This window comes from Austrofundulus limnaeus, unplaced genomic scaffold (assembly GCF_001266775.1).
Source record: "Austrofundulus limnaeus strain Quisiro unplaced genomic scaffold, Austrofundulus_limnaeus-1.0 Scaffold214, whole genome shotgun sequence".
NCBI classification, from domain to species: domain Eukaryota; kingdom Metazoa; phylum Chordata; class Actinopteri; order Cyprinodontiformes; family Rivulidae; genus Austrofundulus; species Austrofundulus limnaeus.
This window is the reverse complement of record NW_013952616.1, coordinates 701,173-723,455: the sequence shown is the minus strand read 5'-3', so window position 1 is coordinate 723,455 and position 22,283 is coordinate 701,173. Positions and strand designations below refer to the sequence as shown.

At 38.9% G+C, this 22,283-nt stretch overlaps 1 protein-coding gene across 1 annotated transcript in view; it reads right to left on the bottom strand.

The window, feature by feature from the left end:
* Positions 1–22,283, bottom strand: part of LOC106525132 (neurexin-3b) — a gene marked incomplete in the record, with an annotated part of 484,453 nt that overhangs the window by 92,130 nt on the left and 370,040 nt on the right. The window contains 1 exon segment of the mRNA XM_014019257.1: positions 17,242–17,423. Coding sequence (XP_013874711.1) covers positions 17,242–17,423 — 182 coding nt within the window.

Genomic DNA, 22,283 nt, shown 5'->3' with positions numbered 1-22,283 from the left:
CTTCTATTGTGCCTGCTATGATGCAAAACCTGCATGCATTACTTTGCCTGTTTTGAGCACATTTACTGTAATTGTGCATAACGGTATTTGATGAATTATCATTTAAATCTTAAACACTCCAGAAGTATTTATTATTGTTTTATTTATTTATCTACATTTTTGATAGGCAAAGCCATGCCACAGGTGTCTGCAAAAAGGAGGATTAATTGTCATCATTTGCTGCAGTAATTACCAACAGTATTCATTCTTTATTTTAAATATAATCGGGAATTATTATTATTATCATTGTTTGCCAACATTTGTTGTAGTACTGAAAATACCATTATTGACTACTGGAAAAAAAAGTTGCTTTACAAATTTGGAGGAAAATAGGTCATTTTAAAAAACTGATAAAAAAAATTTAGCTGATAGAATAATGAAAAATAGTGGCAGCACTAAATAAGTTTTTATCTTGATGATCTGGTATGTATCACATAAAGCTTTAACAAGAATTTCCTGAGGTTATGGCAAACATCGCAACCTTCAAAATAAATTTGCATTGTACTGAAGAAAATAAAACAACAGCCCCGGCGTCAACCACATATCAGCCTCGACGTCTTGAAGCCCAGATGAATTCAAGYAAAGACAGAATTTAATCTCATCCCTGCCAGCTCTGCAGAAGACATTTTTCATAGTGAAATGTTATAATTAGACTGTTATCCAACTTGTGCCGTCCCCAAAAAGTGGCTGCACTGACACACGAGAGGAGAAAGCCCCTTGGAGGCTTTTTGGTGCATAAGGCATATGTAATGAGTCATGAGGTCTTCACTTCAAATGCCATTAATTGGTATCCAGGCAGAAATCTGCTGGAAAACTGTCATCACATGAGCAGGTGAACTCAACAATGCTGCAAAACAGGCACAACTCTTCTCTAAACTGTAAGGTTTAGTTCTGGGAAAAGAAAATCTTTTTAGATCAAAAGACAATGCATCTTCTCAAGAAGTGAGATCTGACGAGCTGTTGAACGTGCGCTGGTTGAACCTTCAAAGAAGTCCCGTAAAGTATGTCATTCCTCTCTCTTCTTTATCAATTGTAGCATGTTCTAACAGGATGTGAATGAATTAAAGATCACGTAGGATGAATTAAGCATGTGCTCCTCAGCCTTCAGACCTATTTTATCAAAGAGTTCTTGTGAAATTCAGAATGAGGGGAATGGAAGGGTCAGGAGAGCCGTCCTTAACATCTGTCATCTCTGTACCGACTTTCTGTCACGGCCGTAAGGAATGACTTGAGGGCGTGGGTGTTCCAGTTTTACACACACAACTGGCAACCGCTGTGTTTGCTTGATGAGCCTCGGCCATGCTTTACTTTATATGTGCACACATTACCATAATCTTAAAGGAAATTTGACTTTAAAATTCTGCCTCGTCTTGCTGGTTGGAAATTGTCTTTTTTTATTCTTTTTAAGAAAGAGTCTGAATCTGAAGCAAGGCTTTAAAAGCTAAGTTGTTTTTGTCTAAAGTTYTAAAGAAAATTGTCCCTTTACAGTTGCAATTTTCTGTATTAAAAACTAAAAWTTTGACAAATTTCAGTCTCGTTTTAAACAATACTGCAATTTTGAAACAAATGTTTTACTTTTAACTGTTGACACAGAACTGTTATACTGCCTTTGATAATGTCCAGCAGATCATTATATTATTTTATCACAACCTCAACACCGACACAAGCTCTCTGTCAAAATAAATTAAAAAATTTCAAATTCAGCACCACTTTTATGTGAAATTCCTCAGGGGTCCATTCTTGGCCCAGTCCTGTTTTCACTATACATGTTGTTTATGTTTTCTATGTTTAATAAATATAGGATTTTATTTTGTTCCAAGACAGAAGACACCCAAATCTATCTGGTCTTAAAATTGAAATTTAACTATTCACTGCAGCCCCTGTTGCACTGCTTAGATGATATCAACACATGGAGAAATGAAAATGTAATGAATAAGAATGATCATATAAACCTCACAACGTTTAAATACGACTTTTAGCCACAGGTAGTTTGTATGTGATTTTAAATGTTTTTATGGGGGATTTTTCAATAAAGTCTTAAATAAGTCATTCCTATATAGTTTGCAGCTAATACAATATATACAGATYAAAGAACTTTATTGATAATTTTGAAGCTCTATTTGAGAACTATCTGTTTTTAAAGGAACTTTTRTATTTGCACACTGTCACAGCAGAAAACCACAGACTAAAATGAACTGTGCAAAGCTTGGAAAATTTTAAGTCTTAAGAAAACCGTTCACGACTAATTTGATCCTAGTAAAAAGAGACATCTGGATGTTAAATATATTGTTTTGTTCTTTAATTTGTAATTGTATTTTACAACACTTCATTTATTGTATTGGATTTTACTGGTTTTATCTGTTTTGTTTTGCTCAGTTTGACTAAAATTACATGTTTTATTGTTCTTTTTTAGTTTATTTATTGTACATCAGCTTCCATTGTTTTAAGTGTACGTTATAAAAATGGCATTAACATCGTGATTTTTTTGTTCAAAATTAAATTAAATTAAAACTCAAGAACAAAATGTTGTTAATCCCTCCTGGACAAAGGAATTTCAGTTGTACATGGAAATTCAATGTTAAGTACAAAGATCAGTTGTAAAAATGTGAAATTAGATTTAATAAACAAAGGGTCTGTTTCATTAGAACAAGTCTAACTAGTGGAATAAAAACGACTGACAACCTCAATAATTTGATCCAATAATGCATAACTCAACAGAAAGCAGAAAAAAAATGTATTGAAATTTAAACTTGTTGCTTTTCAAAGAGACATTAATATTAATGCTTTTTGTATACTTTGTTTGACAAATCATCCCATGAAAAAAAAAGCAAACAAAAAAAAAACAGCACGAAGCTCCTCCCATCTTCCTTCACAGTGAATTACATCCCTCTCCAATCAAGTATGAAAATTTTCCRGAGAATAAAAGCATGTTGATTTATTCAATAGCCTATAATTGCGCATAAAGACTTTCTGTTTTGTCACTGATGAAGAGAGAAAAGTTAAAACAATGTTGGTCTGTTTTCACTGAGGCTGTGAATGAAATCAGTGCGCTTTATCCCTCTTTGTTGTCCAGATAAATGCWAATTAGCACATCAGCTGAAAAGACTGCTCCACCATTAAATTATCACTGGAACATGTACCAGTTGACAATGGAAAAACATCTTTAATCCCTTTTTGTGCGAGCCAGCACTCATGCAGACATCAGAGTCACATGAAAATCTCATCCTCAACATTCCCGACCCTTTTGATCCCCCTGACTTGACTTGAYTCTATTAAGGGGCACAAACTCTTCAGAGCTTCCTGTTACCTGAAAGGAAACTCGATGTGTGTGTGAGTATTTGCGTGTTAAAGCATAGGAAGGCTGCTCAGCAGAACTGGATCTTCCACTAAAAATATATATTTTTTCTTTTCCATCACAATTAAAAAGGACAGTGAAAATGGCTCGGGGCAATGCAGGTGCAGAAGAAAGAACGTGTAGATGGAGGACTTGGTTGTCATGTCCTTGGCTGCCTGGTCAAATTGTTTCAGGATCAATAAAACTATGGCATACCCTCTGTAACCTTCAGTGCCTGAAATAATTCCTCAGAACACTCATCTAATAGGAAATATCTCTTATATCTATAGCTTTTCTTAAAAAAATGTGGCATAGCCTTTTTCGTCTCCCTGTCAATAGAGCTTTGTCATGGTGAGAGTCAATAGCGGGGGGATTAAATGAATACAAACTCGCACTCAGTAAAAATAGCTTTCTTTCACATTCCCTCCATCTGTGAAGGAGCTTCACACTCACATTTGATCCCCTCATTTTTCTATCACTGCTAAAGAAAAACAACTTCTCTCTCTCTTTTTTCTTTTTTTAAACAGCAGGTGCTTAATCCTCAATGAATGCATTTGCACTGTGTGCATATGACTGGGTTTGTGCTTGTGCACGTGTGTTTGCGAGCCAATCTGCCAAACCGTCGCCGGTGCTGAAGTCAGATTTTTTCCCCCTCCTCTAGATTTATTTTCTAAATGTTGACGTTTATCACTTGAGCAGACCTGCAATTCGTCACCCACTTCTCGTCGATAATCCGAAGTCAATTTGCTAAAATGTGAATCTTTTTCTTTTATTTGGTTCTCCGATTCCATACCCCCACCCACCACACCACACACACACACACACACACACACACACACACACATCACTGAGTCTAACTCTTTGGCAGTTTGGGTAAAAGCTGGCAGAGGAGCAGAGAGTGGCTCTAATGCTGAGCCTTGAGGGAGGATTTCAGGGAGTTTTTGGAGCTGATGTGGTAGCTAGCCTCGTCTACGAGATACACCTTAACAAATTCTAAATCCTTCTGATCTTTCATTAGGTGCTTGTCAGACCCTATCAACACAAAAGTACATAGTACTGGCAAAAAATTACACACAGAAAATGTGATGCTGCGAACTGAAGTTTGGTGCTTTGATCTTAGAAAGCATGTGTCTTTATCTCATAAAATATAGAAAGTTACAGGTGTTTGTTGTTAGAATCGGACTGGAACTAAGTAGAAAAGGAAAACACATTTACTTTTGAGTCTTGGTTTGGCTCCCCTCCCAAAAACTGCTTTCTACTCAGTGTGGGATAAACATACTGTAGAGGCAGTTGTTSCAGGACCATCTGAGACCTGAAGTAGTCTACTTCTCCAAATTTCAAAGGTTTCATCAACAAAAATGACTACTTGTTCATGTTCTTATCCTCCTGATCCGTAAATGTGATGCCAGGGCTTTTCTCTGACAAAGTTTCAGATTTACAAATGATGTGGCTTAAAAATCTGGGCATTTCCTGGGTATTCCTGTCTCCCACCAACCAGTAATGAACTTGGGCACAGCCTGTACACATCATCCCTGCTCTGTGTGCCTCTGGTTTGCACCGTTCGTATAAAAGGGGTGTACTGTAACAGCCTACAGTAGATTGCTTTCTTCACAGCTTTCTGGTTGTGAGAGTAAAAATCTAAAGACGAACTCACCTCAAGATGTCTCCAATGTATTCGCCGTCTGATCTGTGTATTTGTCAGACATGTCTGTACCATGATGGTTCAATACAATACATGTACTGTTACATCCCTATTATATAGCGCTATTTGCATTGGTCAACTAAAAAGGTTCATTTTTGACATTAGGTTACAACTTCAATTTTTAGTGTAAAACAAAAAAATACAATTGTTTGCAAATATTTGTGTTCTATATTCAATTGAATACCCAACAAAGACAAGATATATAATGTTTAAAGGCACACATTTTGTTGTTGTTGTTTTTACAAATATTCAATCATTTTGAATTTGATGCCTGCAACACGTTCCTAAAAAGCTGGGACAGGGGCAACAAAACACGGACAGTTATGGAATGCTAAAAAAACATTAAAAAATAAGTAAATAAAATTCACGGTTAGAGTGTCACAACTGGGTATGAAGGAAGCCTACCCGAAAGGCTTGGTCGTTGACAAGCAAGAATGGGGGAGGTTCATCACTTTTTTACCAAATATGAGGAAAATACGTAGGTAGGGTGCCTTCTCTGGGTCGGGGAGGAGGTCCTGCCCCAAGTGGAGGAGATTAAGTATCTCGGGGTCTTGTTTAAGAATGGAGCGGGAGATCGATAGGTGGATTGGTGCTGTGTCTGCAGTGATGCGAGCGTTGTACCGGTCTGTCGTGGTGAAGCGAGAGCTGAGCCAAAAGGCGAAGCTCTCGATTTACCAGTCGGTCTACGTTCCTACCCTCATCTATGGTCACAAACTTTAGGAAGTGACTGAAAGAATGAGATCACGGATACAAGCAGCTGAAATGAGTTTCCTTCGCAGGATGTCTGGGCTCTCCCTTAGAGATAGGGTGAGAAGCTCATTCATCAGGGAGGGACTCAGAGTAGAGCCGCTGCTCCTCCACGTCGAGAGGAGCTAGTTGAGGTGGCTCGGGCAACTGGTTAGGATGCCTCCTGGACACCTCCCTGGAGAGGTGTTCCAGGCATGTCCCACTGGTAGGAGGCGCAGAGGAAGACCCAGGACACACTGGAGGGACTATGTTTCTCGGCTGGCCTGGGAACACCTTGGGATTCCCCCGGATGAGCTGGTCCAAGTGGCTGAGGAGAGGGAAGTCTGGGTCTCTCTGCTTAGGCTGCTGCCCCTGCGACCCGACCCCAGATAAGTGGAAGAAAATGGACGGACAGTAGTCCAACCTTTTAAGAACGTTTCTCAACATAAAATTGCAAATAATTTAGAGATTTCATCATCTACAGTCCATTCGGATTCAGACAATCTTGACGAACTTTTCCCCTTGAAGACGCATTGTTGTCTGATGTGTGCATACCATGTGTTCAAGTTATAACTCATACATGTTTAGGTACTCCCACCATTGTTGGGAACATTAGTTATAAACTATGTGCTTTTCCTTCTCACTTTAAATCCAACAATAATACTGAAGTCTGGTGCCTTAAGAATAATGCTAACTCATGTCTAGGTGTGTATCCATGCCTGGTTCCTTATGCCTGTGAGAAAGATCTGGACTCTGTGGCTGAAGTAGAGAGACACTGAGTTCAGATCTCGGTTCACAACAATGCAGGAGAAGAGCTGAGGAACGGAGATACAACGTAAGAGAAAACTTTCAGACCCTGCGCTATTTTTAGCTGTTCAGCCTGAACATTGTACAGGGAAGTAAAGCCAAAAGAAAAAAAAAATGGCAATGATAAAATACTGCATATGTGAGCACAGATACTAGCAGAGAAACAAACGTATGTAAATGGGCTAGCAGAGAAGTGAATTCAAACGATGATGCAATTAAAAAGCTAAATGATGTATGCCATCTGCTAACACTGAACTGCGGTTTTTTAAAGGCTTTGTCTTGTGAGAAATGTATTACTCAACWTTAAATATGTCATTTGTGATGAGAATTTGAACTTCATTCTAAATGTTAATTTTATAAGGAAATACAAACCTGAACTAAATCACATTCATCCTGTGTGAACTAATTCACAGTAAGGATGAACTCATAACACTGACTGAACCATTATGTTTAATGGAAAAGCACCATTTGTGAAAACTGTTCAAAGTTGATGTGACTGGCTTTAATCAATAATATATTTAATAATAATAACTTTCATGTTACAGCTGATTATCACTAACATATTTTTCCTAGTCATTTTAGATGCATCCTAAGTAAGTACTACCTTTAGGCTTGTCCCCTGTATGTTTTMTTGGTAATTTTAAGGTATTTAMGTAKTTTTTTCTTAACTAAAGTTGTTTGGGACTGGTGCATTRGCAGTATTGTTCTGAAAATCCAATGTTTCTGATTCTGTAGATTTGCTCTAACAGAATGAAGAGGACAAGAGGTCAAGACAATAGATGTGTGAATAAATACGATAAACATTTTTGTCCTAAATGCTCCGTATTCATAAATGAGATAGCTAAGACTATATATGTTTGTGTGTTATGACAAACGTGTGCTTTTCATGATAAAACAGATGCCTCGACGACCCCATGGTCCATGCTTTGGACACCGCAATCCCTTTAAAAAGCTTTAGAAATGTGGTTTTCCAAACTGAAGCTGAATTCAAACCGACTGACCGGCCAGCCTCCTGTGTTCAACTCAGGCTTTAGAGTGAAAACAGTAGCTCTGGCACTGATGCAGAAAGATGGAGAGATAAGAGAGCTGCTGATAGGGCGCCAGAGTGAAACAGAAAGGCAACATGTAATTTGGAATTCACAGCCAATGTGTCTGTGTGCTGAGACCTATCTGAGCCAAGTTTGCCTTTGATCCTGCTTTGAATCCTAAAACACCCACATCTCTCAAGATCTTCCCCCTGAACTCCTTTCCTCCCACCCTTCCTTTCTCTTCTTCTCCTCCTTTTTCTTACACTCATTCCCTTGCATTTGTTCTACTTTTGGACGTACATGATGCTCCGCTCTGTGCGTCTTTCATCCCCTCGCTCTGTCTCTTCATCCCTGTGTGAATGGGATTCATGTCCTACCATGAAGCTGCGAAAACACGGGCGTCCCCCCTGGGATGTGGCTGTCAGAGAGCACAGAAGATCCAGGCAGGCGCACTGTTTGTTGTGTCTCATTGAATTTTTCATCTTAATCTATGAAAAATACATTGCCGGAGCCGGGGCTAAGGCCACAGCCAGTGCGGGTACACAGAAATTATGTTTGTCCAACCCAGAGCAGTTATTTCTTGCTGTTGGTCTCATGAAACGGCGCCTGGAGGGTGTGAGTGCGTATCGGATGCTCTGCTACCCTGAAGTGCCTTTGGTTTACATGACAGGCAGATGTCCCTGAAGAGCCCTTGTTTCATGTTTGAAGTGCCCGTGGCAGCGTGCCGTGGGGTGGAAATTTGTTGAAGGTGCCTCTGGAAATGTGTGAGTGCTTCTAAATGAACACAACTGTGGCAGACAGGTGACACAGGACAAGCTGGTGAAGCCAAGGAGCAGGAAAGGAACAGAGAATGTTTTCATCTAGATTTGTCTGAATCCATGCTAGAAGTGTCTGAGAAAATACAAGATCCAAAAAAGATTTTTSATATAACGAGCATTTCAAGTGCATAAACCTCTTTTTCCCCCCCTGATTTTTAGATACAGCATAGATACAGGCTAGAGCTGTTAATTATTAAAAACACAATGTGCACCACACCATCACTCGTCTTCCTCAATGATTCTGTTTCAACTGTGACAGGAATTTACATCAGCAGCACATACAGTAAGTGTAACTGTTTGGTTCAACAGCCTTCAGCTACAAAGAGATGTCATCCAGTTTTTGTAAAAAAAAGAAACAAGGCTCACTTATCACAAAGCTTAAATAAAACAAACAGAACACCCTGTTGCACAGATTCGAGCTGGATTTCCAAACCTGATATTTATTTAAATACTATCCTTTGTTTTCTGTGATGCAAAAAATACATGGATGGCAAAAAAATGGAGTTGAAATAAAAAAAGTAGTAGTGTTTGTTCTGAATATTCTGGGTTTTTCTTGGCATACCAACAGTTTTTCCTTCTTTATAATGAACAAGAAACTATATTTGACCACTGCAGGTGGCTGAAGTTAGATATGCAGGCTTAAGCTTCCCGTCTGTTACTGATAAGTTCTGATAATGAGGTCCACCTCAGCAATCTGTTAATCTGTCATCCTGAACACCCAAAATCTCATCTGATCTTGGAAGCTAARCAGGGTTGGGCCTGGTTCATTCTTGGATGGGAGACCACCTGGGACTGCCAGGTGCCATAAAAACTAGTGTAGGAGTTGCGCCCACGTTAGTTACTAGCAGTAGTAAACTTTTGACCACAATAGGTCATCTACTCTACCACTTCCTGTTTGGCTGCAATAAGTAAGGAAAAAAAATGTGTGTGTGCGTGATGAAATGGGTAAAACTGTGGTTTATGCCAAACTTCTTAAACATTAAAACCCAATTTCTTCCACTTTTTATATTTGTAAAAAAATACATTTAACAAGCATTTCCTATTGATTTACTATTTGATCCATCATTATATGGTTGGACACTTTTTTAGTTTAAACAAATGTGGTCTAACATAAAACAGTTAATTCAGAAAAAAAATAAACAAGAAATAAAAAAGAATTTTGTGGAAAAAAACTGGAAGAAAACCAATTTCACAGGGTTCTATTCAAGACTATTTTACTACAGTTTATAACATCAGTATTACTGAGTCATTGAAGGCATTTATTTATTCTCAAGTTTTGATGGTAGAAAGATATATWTTTTAAATTTATTTAACAGCTAGAGTTTTACAAATCCATTTTCAGGCAAGGTGAAAATGACCAGAGAACTTACTCTTTTCAGAAACCTTTTAGGTATTTATAATTTATGGGGGCCTCAGGTTGTTTAGTTCAGTTTCCGGAGCACAGCGACTGTTGCTGAGCGTGTCTGAAGGGGTTTCACTTGGAAAAATGGGTGCAAAATGTTTTATTTTGTTTTAATTACCAAAAACATTTCGTATCTTCCACTTTTTTTTAAAAAAAAAGGACAACTACAGTTTATACTAGTGTGTTTTAGTTAATTAGTTGTCTCTAATCACAGGAATTAATTACCAACAAGACAAGGCTGACACTTGCCCAGAGGCCTTAGACTCCCTGAAGCCCTGCAAGTCGCCAGCTGAGTGCATGACAGATACTAATTAATTAACAGCAATTTTTTTTATCTTCTGCTAAATTTTAAACAGTTGGATCCTGTCTAGTTTGCTTATTTTCTGCATCTGTCTTGAAGTGGAAAAGTTGTTTTTTTAAATTATTTTAGGTAAATCTCTGCACAATGCTTTAATCAGGCTGCTGCCAACAGATGATGCAAATGTTTAATCTTTTGCCTCATGTTGCTTTTAGTTAGAAAACTATCAAGTACTAATTTGAACAGAGTTTTTCTTTGGTATTACAATTTTTAAAAATACTCACAGATGTTTATTTGCTCCTTTTTCTACAACATTATAGTTTGGGGTCCAACTAGTATTACAAAAAAAAAAAACAATAAAGGGAATAGGAATAAGATTTCTATCGGTCTGTATAGTAAATAAATTTTGTTAGAAGATGTAAAAAAATGTATCTAAAAGATCCACCACAYGTGGGAAAATCCACCTCTATAAATAAAATAAGGTTCATCAAAGTGAATCATCTAAAAAAAAACTATCTTGGAAATTGATACAACTGTAATAGAGTTGGTGTCTCTATTAAACAACATTCATATTTGAAATAACAGAACCAGTGTTGGAAAAGGAGTTAAGTGGTGCATGAATATAAAACACTCTCTGTGCATTAATTCACTGAATGTGTGCTGTTGTATATTTTATAGTAGAGATCTGTAGGTCATAGTGGAGCGGTACCATCAGCAACTCCTGTAGGTGGAAATGTACAGCTAGTTCAAGATCTTCCTTACGTCTGCCTCGTAGTGGATGATGACCCTACTACGACCTAGACAATCCTTTAGAAATGGTCTGAATTGTGATAAATTAGCTGCAAACTTCCTTCAGTGTGAAGGCAATCACGATGCTGCTATGCTTTTATCACTCGTACAAAATATATACTTTTTCTAAGTTACCGAGGTGCTCTTCTGCACTCTTGCTACAATRGTTTAGAAGCATGTTGCCATGACCAAACCACCATAAATGTCAATGATTGCATAAAGCCTGGTCCCAGCACTGGTATGAATCTGTTGGGTTTTGCCAGAATGCAAGTTCCAGGTAATTTATTTAAGCCAGTTCTTCAAATTTCCAGTAACAACRCTACGTCACTGTCTGCGGGTTAGACTTCATGGATACACAGACWCCRCAATGATACACCACTCCTTGCTACRAATGTTTTCCATCCTCACAGTCACGGTAGACTTGTCACACTATCACAAGTACTGGGGATAATGTYGTGTTCTTTATGTTCACTAAGATCCTATAAAAACAAACCGTGTACGGCTGGTTTATTAGTSAGTGTAGGCCTTAACAGTTCAGATGCAATAAAAGCAAACCTTAGAAAAACCACCCACTTTTAATATAATCTTTCTTTTTTAATATAATCCCATATCCACCCACCCAAAGTTTCCCAAGAACATTCAGACATGTGACCCAACTATTGCTTTCCAAAATACTAAAATATTACTGCTACGCTAAATAAATGCTATGACAACTTAAAAAACCTTTACCATTTTGTCTACTTATGACTACTTTGCATATCTTRTAACAAAATTTGCAAACAAAAATGCTATTAGCTATCTTCCTTTATTACATTTAATTATATTTTTGAATATCTTCGTATTTCAAGACTTGGTGCTTAATGACTCACTATGGGGTCATTATCCCCATGTTTGGGAAATGATACCATAATCCGTTTAGTTCAAGCCAATGGTTAACACTGTACTCAACCTGGTACTTATATAAACAGGAAGCAATATGTATAAATGCTAACAATAGCCACTTAAAGATAACACTCCATGAGCTGCAATGAAATCAACAGAACACCAGAAACATCTAAATAATCATACACTGGAGACATAAATGACTCTTTTGTTCAGCCTTATGCTATTTTATCCACAAAGTAGCTATAATGCTGACGGTAGGTGCTGAAAACACCTTGTTGCGAAAACAGCTGCAAGACATTTTCTCCCAGTTCTTTATTTCTGTGGGGGGAATCAAATGTAGGAGGTATATAAAAAAACAACAAAGTTAAATAAGAAGCTGTAATGTTATCAGAGGCCATGAGCCATAACCGTGATAATATCTATCTTTCCCTGCAGAGGTGGGGTAACTTGATAGAAGCAATACATTGCTAGCTGTATACGCACTGATGCACACAGGTACACATCAAACATCTTATATTATGTCTGTCAGGAGGGGGCGGGAGGGGAGGAAGATGGGGAAAGAGACACCGTTTGACAAACACAGTGACAGAAAAGAATGGGTGATGGATGGATCTAGATGGGGATGAGAGGGAACCTTTACTCCTGCATTTATTTGTTAAAATATATTAATGCATGCTTAAAATGGTTTAAAAAACAGGCAACGGTATTGGCTRGCATTTACCATCCACAGCCACGTGTCTCCCCTCCACATCTCGTCCCTGAGTGTCTGCACGAGGGTTTTTTAATTATCTACGCGCCGCGCTTTTCCTCCCAGTGAATTAGCATGAGAAGAAAACTCCAACAGATAATGAAATTTAGTGCGGTGTTTTTCCATTAAAACTCAGGAGTCTGACTGATTGCCATGTTTGTTGTTGGAGGGTTTGGGAGAGCTGTTTTAAGCTGTTTTAAGGGAATTTGATCATCTCTGGTGGGAATTGAAAAAAAAGAAGAACGACAAACGCWGCAACCTGCAAAGCTGATCAGGAAACAGCAATAAGAAACAGTTGGAGACAGAGTCATAAAAAATGGTTTTCTTTTGTTAGGTCCATGCCTTACATAATTCAAGCTGTTATAAAAAAAAACACAGGTGGTGCAACAAAGTACAAATGAAGAAGTAAYTTTTCCTCAATTCCATTTTTCTTCCCATGCAATTGAGTAATTCCAAAATATTTTCCCCCCACTTAATCTAATAAACAACAGTCGTGACTAACTACAACAATTGTGTATCTTCCTTTTGTTTGATTCTTCAACGTAAGAAGGTTGGAATTTGATRACGTTTTGTGGCACAATTATGATTTGTGTTTATACAAAATTAAACAATGACAACATCTTCCAAGAGGGTGATTTTTATTATTATTATTTATTTTTACCAGRGGTTTTATGAGCTTAAAATCATCTAAAACCTACATTTGTTTTGGATTATCTATTTATCGTTCCCATTATCACATCTATCCTATTTATTACTACATTATTTGTATCCATCTACATTATCCATCCATACCTACAGTATGAAGCAAGATTGCATAATTCTGCTTGAATGGTCACATGTGAGTGTGAGTATGTTAATGTGCTTTTATGTTATTAAAATATCTCCTAAGCCACTGGACAATTGTTAATTACATTTCTGTTAAAAAAAAAACTGGTTCTACAATTGATTAACCTTTGGAGCCTAATTCAAGATGGCTGTCACAGCCAACTGACMTTAAAACAAATAAAAAATGGCTTTCTAACATTGATTCAAACCTTTTGTGCTTGTAAGTATRAGCCATTCTAAAGCTAATTGCTAACCGTTTGTGCAAGATTTTTATTACGTTGCCATTAATTCTTTAGTCAACTCTGTCAGCAAAATATCTCATGAATAACTGGACACAAAACTCWTAGAAAGTAATTACTGGCTGTTCATCTAAAACGGATTACCGTACTTTCTTTTAAACCAACCCAATTCAAGATGGCTGCCACAGCCAACTGACCTGAGGAAACAAGGGTTATTGTTGATCAGCAGTGACATTTATACCCAATACTTGTGCACTGAAAAGCTTCTTAGGACTGCAGTTTTATTGTGCAATTGTGCAAATGTGTGGAAAGGCAAAGGCAAACAGAACCTGGATGGGTTGCTCCACTTTAGCTAGCTTGCAAAAAAGATCTCTAGCTTGCAAGCTAGCTAGATTGCTACTTTACCATCACCACAAGCCTCCAGGTTCTACTTACTTATGTTAAAACAATATTTGCTACACATTTATATGTACATACATCCTGTGACAGCCAAAGGATTCTAACATGTGCAATTGGTTTGTGTTCAGCACAATCAGTTATATTTTCTTGTAGAAAATGGCAAGGTCTTAGTCTGTTTTCTGCTCTACAATCAGATCAAATGAACTCCTAAATGAGATGCCAGCAGTGGCAAAATGCCCCGCTCACCTCCGCAAATTTCCTCAAATTGCCCTTCGGATTTCAAGCCAAGCGTGCAGTTGTTCGTCGCAGTTAAAATGTAAACACTACAATCAGCATTTTAATTCATGATTGCCAAACAAGCTGTAAGCTAATCACGAGGAAGAGATAATGAGCAAAGCAAAAGAGAGAGCAAGTCTAGGGAGAGTGTCTGTGATTAGCTCTTCTCTGAAATGTTTTCCCCCCTCAGTGTTGTGGGTTCTGCATATTGAATAAAGTGTTGACGTTTAACAATCATTTGTAAACTGCAGACTTAACTTATATAAAAAAGTCAAACTGACCGAAGGACATGTTTATTCTACTGGTGAATCTTTTTAAAGAATTGATAAACTTTAAAAAAAGTCTACTAAAATCTTTATTGCTGAAGCTATTTTTCCTCCTGTTGACCTTAGCACATCACATTATCCATTAAAGATGTTAAAGTGTTGCTATAGTGAGCTGATGTGCAAGCAGTGACCCAATAATTACAAAAGCTAAGGTGATGGCCTCGGGCTTGACAAGACCTTTGGTTGGACATATATCCAGAATAGACAAGCGTAATGCTTTTAACCTTTTCCTTCAAATTCATTACTACACGTAAACTGCTGAGAGCAAAGACCCCGATGGTTGTCATTTGAAATCTGGTGTAGTCTCTTCTAATTTCACGGCATTCGCAAATACACACTTTCTACAGACACCAAAGTTGTTTTAGCTGCAATTAGACAATACACCCAATGGCACTAACCTTCAGTCTAATATCTCTTTAACACAGCACTGTACAAATTAATGTGGGGCAAATGATAATCCTTTTTTTTCAATTAGCCACAAACATTGGAATTTTGATGAGTGGTTTATTTTTTTTCCTCTGAAAAACTAAATATTCACTCAAGGTCTRCAGATTGTTTTTAWTCATTCACTTCTTCATTGAGGGTGYGGAAAAAATTAATCTAACCTACCTCATTTACTTTGTGTTCAAGCATAATTGCAGAACAAAGAAGCCATGCAKCACCTTGCCACTTATTTTATAGTTTAAGGCTATAATTACTATTAATATTAAATGAAAGACTTGYTTTGTTTATACATTGTTAGAAGTCAATAAATCATTTGAAATATTAGCGGAGGAATGCTACCCACACAGGAAAAAGACAGCCACTTTGCAGCGTGCTGGTTCTTATGATTGAGTTGATGAAATCTCCACTTGCTTTTATCCTATTAATAAATGTATTAGTGCATACGGGAGAAAAAAAATAAATGCAGACATACGCTGCTCAACAACTCGCAGCCAATTTAAAGCAGATATTCTGCTTGGCTAGCTTCGCCATACTATCTAAAAATGCAAAATGAAAAGAAAATGGGCGTTCATTTCCTTCCTTTAGAGATTTACTCAATCGGTTAGAAACSGAGGCGTCGTTATCCCCACATCACCCACACAATTTACTGTACATCTTTATCATTTTCCCTGAATCCCCGCCACTTTACTTCCTCTCTCACCTAAACGCACGGGCAAACCAACTTCCATGCGCTTCTACTTCTCTGTACTGTAAAGCAGACTCCAAAGTGTTTGTTGTTGGCCCTCGTCTTAGCAGAGCAGATGGCGCTTTTTCTGCACCACATGGCCGGCACTCAGGAGATGAGAGAAGCTCTTTAAGAAGAAGACATTCAATCTGTTTTAGCAACTGTAGCCCCTCCTCATCATCGCATCTTTTTTTTTTAGTAACTCCAAAGCGTTAGAAGCAACTCTTGTCACACCTACAGTGCAACGTTTTCATGCCCTGCACTCATCTGGGGGTGGTGGTGGTGGGGTGACTGTTGATGATTATGTTAATAGTCGATGCTCATGTGAAAGAGTCCAATGCAAGGTCGCAGTGTGAGATTATTAAGATGCTGAATGAGCGCTCGGTCCGCTGGCCATGAACTCCATCTCGCGGCGCTCCCCCCATCGCTTTCTATCATGTTTCTCCAACATGTGGGAAAACGCTGCATATGTATGGAAAGCTCCATTCATTATTCATGCCGAGAGTTAGTTTGGATGTGGTGGAGAGGTGGGTTTATCTGTACGGGGGATGGTGAGCAGAGCTGAAGTGTACAGTAAGCTACGGGTGTATTTTTTGCATCTAATCATCGACATTAGTTTGAGAGGCATGAGCTGAATCAAACCTAAGGGTGGCCATGGGGGTATGACTGTTTATAGCTTGTTTTTCTTTTGGTCAACACAACGAAATACTGCAGAAAATACAGTCTTCTTGGTTATTATGAACAGAACTGTTTAGAGTTACAGGATTACTTTCTTCTTCGTTATAAAAACTTGGTAGTTAGAGTTTAGCTTCTTGTACTTACAAAGAAATGTGTTTTCTGCATTAAAACAGAATTGCTTTCCAGGCAGTTACCTACATAGCTGAGTTCCTAATAATCAAATACAACACTGCCATTCAAGTAGTTACTACAGAACCATTTTTACCATGGGTATGTACCGTGTTGAGTTCTCTTTAGTTAGAACTTGTGTTCCCTGTGGTTCTGTAGAACTCCCAACCCAAGTTATATTCAGAATTGCTGTGTATAGAGTTGCATTTCCAGTTAATGTATGGAGCTAAATTCCATGTAGTTATATACAAAGTGGCTCTCCATGAGGTTACAAAACAAAATTGTAAGCTGCATTCATTGTATACAAGTACAATATTTTGTTCCCTGTAGTTAAGTTCAGAGCTGTGTTCCTTGTAATTGTAGGTTATTTTGCCATAGTTACCAACAAAGTTTGTACTTTACAACTTGTTCTTGATTTAGTTTCATACACATGAGCTATATTTGACTTGAGGCTTGCCCCGAGTATACAAATAATTAGAAGCCTATTTGTTGGTAACACCTTCRTTATAAAACCTGAAATACGCTTCTAAAATGAAAGCAACAAGCCGAAAATACAGTCTTCTCGATAGATAACAGTAATACGTACAATATGTAGCATGATGTAGTCTCCCAAGCGTGGAGCACTGTCGATGCGGACCAGGATGCCGTCTTTGATGGTGGTGCTAAAGCCCACTGCTAGGCGGTCAGTCCGTGTGCTTGGCCTCTCATTGTTGGGCCACGTGTATGTGATCAGTCCCCCTCCTTTTCCAAAGATGTAGGTTGTGCCAGCTGTAGAAGGAAAGGAGAAAAATACATGTAAATATCTCAACAATAAAATGAACTAACATAGTACGCCTATTCAGATAGACTTTCCATAAAACTAGTTTGGAATCCTTTACAATGAGGCCCCTAAAATCAACCTTACTGCTGCTACAACGCAACTGTGCTAAGATCTATTTTAGGAATTTAATAATATTCGACCACCACCACAATTTTGGTAGGAGTCAGCAGCTTCCCTGACTCTGTCTTTGGCTCTTAAATATAGCACCTTTCCAGGGAATAGGAGCCAGTATGGCCAGAATGGGATAAGTCTCCCAGTCCTCATGTATTATACATGAGACCTGCAACCAAAGAACAAAGGTTGACACAAGAAAGGAGAGAAGGGCTGTGTGGGGCCTCGGAGCAGCTAAAAAAGGACTTTTCAATGGGTTTGATTTGACAAATGCAGAGAAGAAAAAGAAAACAGACACATGAGCTTCACCACCAGTATGGGATGAGCATCTTGTCAAAAACATTTGCTATTACATCACCTGCTGCTCAGATTTGTGTCAGATCAGAACCTCTGAACTGAGCTTGGCCCTAAGCCAAGGATTTCCATTTTTTTATCCATCGCATAAAAAACAGAAGCAACTTTTCATTATTTGGTTGCAGGGTTGGATTCAATTTCAGATACCTAATGTTCCCTAAAGTGTGTCAGAACTAAGGCACCAAATCAATGAGCCATTTAGTCATCTCCTTCGCATGTAGGCTAGTCAAGAGATCAAAGGCATTGGACCTTAAGCAGATAAACCCAGGTGGCTRTGTCAAATAAGAGACAAAACTGACTCTAGTGGCCTGAGGAAAGTGGAAAACATTTGGCCCACCTTATAGRCTGACAGGTTTTTTCAAATGAAGTCTCCAAGTCCTTGCATCAACGTATTAATTCATCTTTTTAGCCCTCATCAACACTCTCCTTCCGCATCACCTCCCACCCTCCTGCCATTTCTTTCTACTTCCTCTCCTAGTCACCTGAACATCTGTTTGGCGATGTGATGGGTGCCCAGCTGTCTCACTGTTTCCCCTATGAAGCGGCCAGCAATCTGCTCTGTGGTCCGTGATACCCCAGAGACTGCAGGAAACATATGGATGTGAAAGACTTTGAGAGGAGAGACTACTGTTGGCCAGGTGAGTGTCTTTATTTGCCTTCGGGCACAAAAACAGCTCAGGTGTCAGCGCTGCAAACCACCAACCGGTGTTGTCCGTAGAAGACAAAAAAAACCCCAAACAAGTAAAGCATTTTAGCTGCTTGTCACCAATTACCCTAAACATATGGTTTCCTGCAGTTTTTGCTCCACAGAAACAATAAAAGCATTTGATTGTCTTCAATACGCAGCAGCGTCTGAAGCCTCATCCATCACTGGTCCCTAATGTCATTCTAAAATAGTCAATTTAATCCAAGACATTGCATCAGAATACAAGCAGCTGATGCCCCAGTGACGGCATCCTGCACCAGTCTGCACCAAACCTGGACCCACTATCTCATTACTTTAGAGTTTTTAGGATTTTCTTGCTTGAGAGTTGACACAAACTTGGGATCAATTTCCCCAATAAGAGAGAAAACTTTAACTGTCTCAACCAACACACATTTCTAATTTTTATTTATTTATTTTTTCTCTTGAGGGGATAATGATGATGAGCAGCAAAAATAAAAGCACCCCGGGGAGCCAATTATCACATTGAGGAGATTTTCTTAGTGTTTCAAGAAGACAATGTTCGGCATGAAACATGCGCAACGGCACATACCCACACAAACAGGCTGGATCTGCGGCGTGACGCTCGAATGGAAGTGTGTGCAAATGCGTGTACATAGCGACCATGGCTTCTCGCAAACAGTCACACATGTGGGTGATTATCTGCACACGTACAGAGAAGACGGAGAACTCGAGACACCTGACATGTTTCCCCCAACAGTCTGCTAGGTCCAGACTGCACTAGCCGGATCTCTAACTGCAGAAGTCCACTGTGTWTGGATACAAGCAGAACTTAAAGCACTAAGAAGAGAGTTGTTTCTAACAATAATTGCACAATTCTAGAAGAAACAAGGGATTGTAWACTTGCAGCGTAGAGCAGCCCTGCCAAACAAGTTTCAGTTGAATAACTTCAGCACATGAGGGCTGTAACGTTCTAGTGCACAACGTTCTGAACACAAATAGAAATACATTTCACTGATTATTTTTCGAGGAGTATAATTGAAGCATATAAAGGTAAGTAACAACATAATTCAACATTTTGAGCATAGTTTATACATCGGAACCTGGGAGTTCTCAATTACCACAGCTGGGAAATAACTCAGACCTCTGACTATCAATAAACAATAGCCTCTGACAARAGCAAGACTGAGAAAAAAGTGACATTTACTCCATGGTCAATAATTTTAGTCCATTATTAATACATATTTAAACAAAATCAAGGAAACTGAGTGTGAAGTAATTCTTGTTTTGTACCTTTTTTACCTTGATTTGCTTGGTTAGAAGTGCAACAAAGACTTTGATAAAACATTTTGATGACAATTTGGTTCTTGGACACAAAGGTTAAGGGTCCTCCCAAGTTTCTCTCATAGTTCAAATTGCCTCTTTGCTATCAGAGTCATTCCTGGCATATGCCTTAAAGAAGGCAATGGCAAATTAATACAATGACTTGCAAGACAGATATGTTTCACAGCATTAAGTGGCACAAAAGACTGTTTTAATGTTCACTGTAGCAGCCATGATGCCATAGTGACAAGCCAACGGCAGAAAAAATATCATCAAAGGAACTAATCTAAACAGATTATTGCAAAAGGGTGTTATTTTGGTGGATCAGAGGGGGCTTTCATCTATATCTTTGAATAATGCAAGTTTGCCATGGCCAGTGGGTACCAGAGGGTGGTCATGTGAAATGTTATTTTCGCACATAAACATATGGGGGTAAAGAATAAGCTTCCCAAAAACAAATTGGCCCCACACACAAATCTGTTTTTTTATTATTCTTTGATGGTTGATAATAAATTTCTATAAAATCCCTCTAAATATTCTTTTTAAAAATACAAAAAAGTGTGTTTTGCAGTAAAGACGATGCATAAATGCATTACTCTCCCCATGTTCTGATTCACTGCATCTGCAGCAGGGCTCCGTTTAGACACAAACAGTGGATGAGAGATGAGGTCAAAGCCTTAGCCTCAATTTCACAGAGGTCCCCCGAGGCGTGGCAGTGCAGACAGAAGGTCAGGACACCTGTCTGTGGGACCGATATGTCCTTCAGGCCACAACATGACATCACCCAACCAGATACAAAATAAAACATTTACAAAAAAAAAAAAAAAACAGGAATCATAAAAAGGTCACTGCTTTCAATAAGTTTAACCAGCATGAAAAAAAGCCTTGGTATTAAAACAAGATGTGATCGTTTTTTAGAAATGTATATGTTGTTTAATGACATGCAAATGGTTCTTCAAGATGGTACTAGGGTCACTCAAAACTAAAAAATAATATCTTAAAGTCATGTTCACAACAAAAAAATAATTTGAATACACTAAATTCAACCATTTTTAAACTATTATTGTAGCGGCTGAGGGTTATAAACTACAAATTATCACTAAGTCTTTCTTAAACTGTTTGAGGTGCAGTCTATTTTAGGGGTGGGCTATACAGGGAATTTTGGTATTGATGTGATGCAAGTAAATACAGTGCTGGGAACGCCGATATGGATATCTGTCATGGTCATTGAATAATTTAGTGATTTTGCCTTTAGTTAGTCAATTATGATAAAACACAGAACAAATACATCAGGCAAATAAAAAAGTTAGCTACTAAAAAAGTAAGAGTATAGAAATAACCAAATAATCCCTTTATAAGTCACTTGTGCAACATGTAAAAATGTAACAAAAATGTAACTATAACAATGTCAACATAACAAAACAAAATATTCCATTACCTGTGGGCATGTTAAAAAGGACTAACGACTAACTCCAAACAATTTGGAGACTGCACTGCTGACTTTATTTTTTACTTTATTTGGGAAAAATAAAGTCAATACCGATACTCACCTTGGTATAGATAGCATCGATATTTAGATCTATATGCCCACCCCTTGTAATGAATGGGCTTTTTTGAGTTTCAAAATTTGTCACACACCAGAGAAGATTTAAACAGTTTATTTGAAAAGTGGAGCAGACTTGCGTTACAAGAATCCGGAGTCCTCCAGGCGAGCGGCGCTGTCGGGGGAATCCCTTGGATGACGTCACTTGACAGGGGTGACGAAAGGCGAGGATCCAGGAGACAGAGCGTGGGTCAGAACCAGGAAGTCAGAGGCAGCGACGGTGTCAGACGGGGGTGAGGCAGGAGGCTTGGATCCAGGAGTCAGAGCGTGGGTCAGAACCAGGAAGTCAGAGGCAGCGACGGTGTCAGACGGGGGTGAGGCAGGAGGCTTGGATCCAGGAGTCAGAGCGTGGGTCAGAACCAGGAAGTCAGAGGCAGCGACGGTATCAGACGGGGGTGAGGCAGGAGGCTTGGATCCAGGAGTCAGAGCGTAGGTCAGAACCAGGAAGTCAGAGGCAGCGACGGTGTCAGACGGGGGTGAGGCAGGAGGCTTGGATCCAGGAGTCAGAGCGTAGGTCAGAACCAGGAAGTCAGAGGCAGCGACGGTGTCAGACGGGGGTGAGGCAGGAGGCTTGGATCCAGGAGTCAGAGCGTAGGTCAGAACCAGGAAGTCAGAGGCAGCGGCGGTATCAGACGGGGGCGAGGCAGGAGGCTTGGATCCAGGAGTCAGAGCGTGGGTCAGAACCAGGAAGTCAGAAGCAGCGGCGGTATCAGACGGGGGCGAGGCAGGAGGCTTGGATCCAGGAGTCAGAGC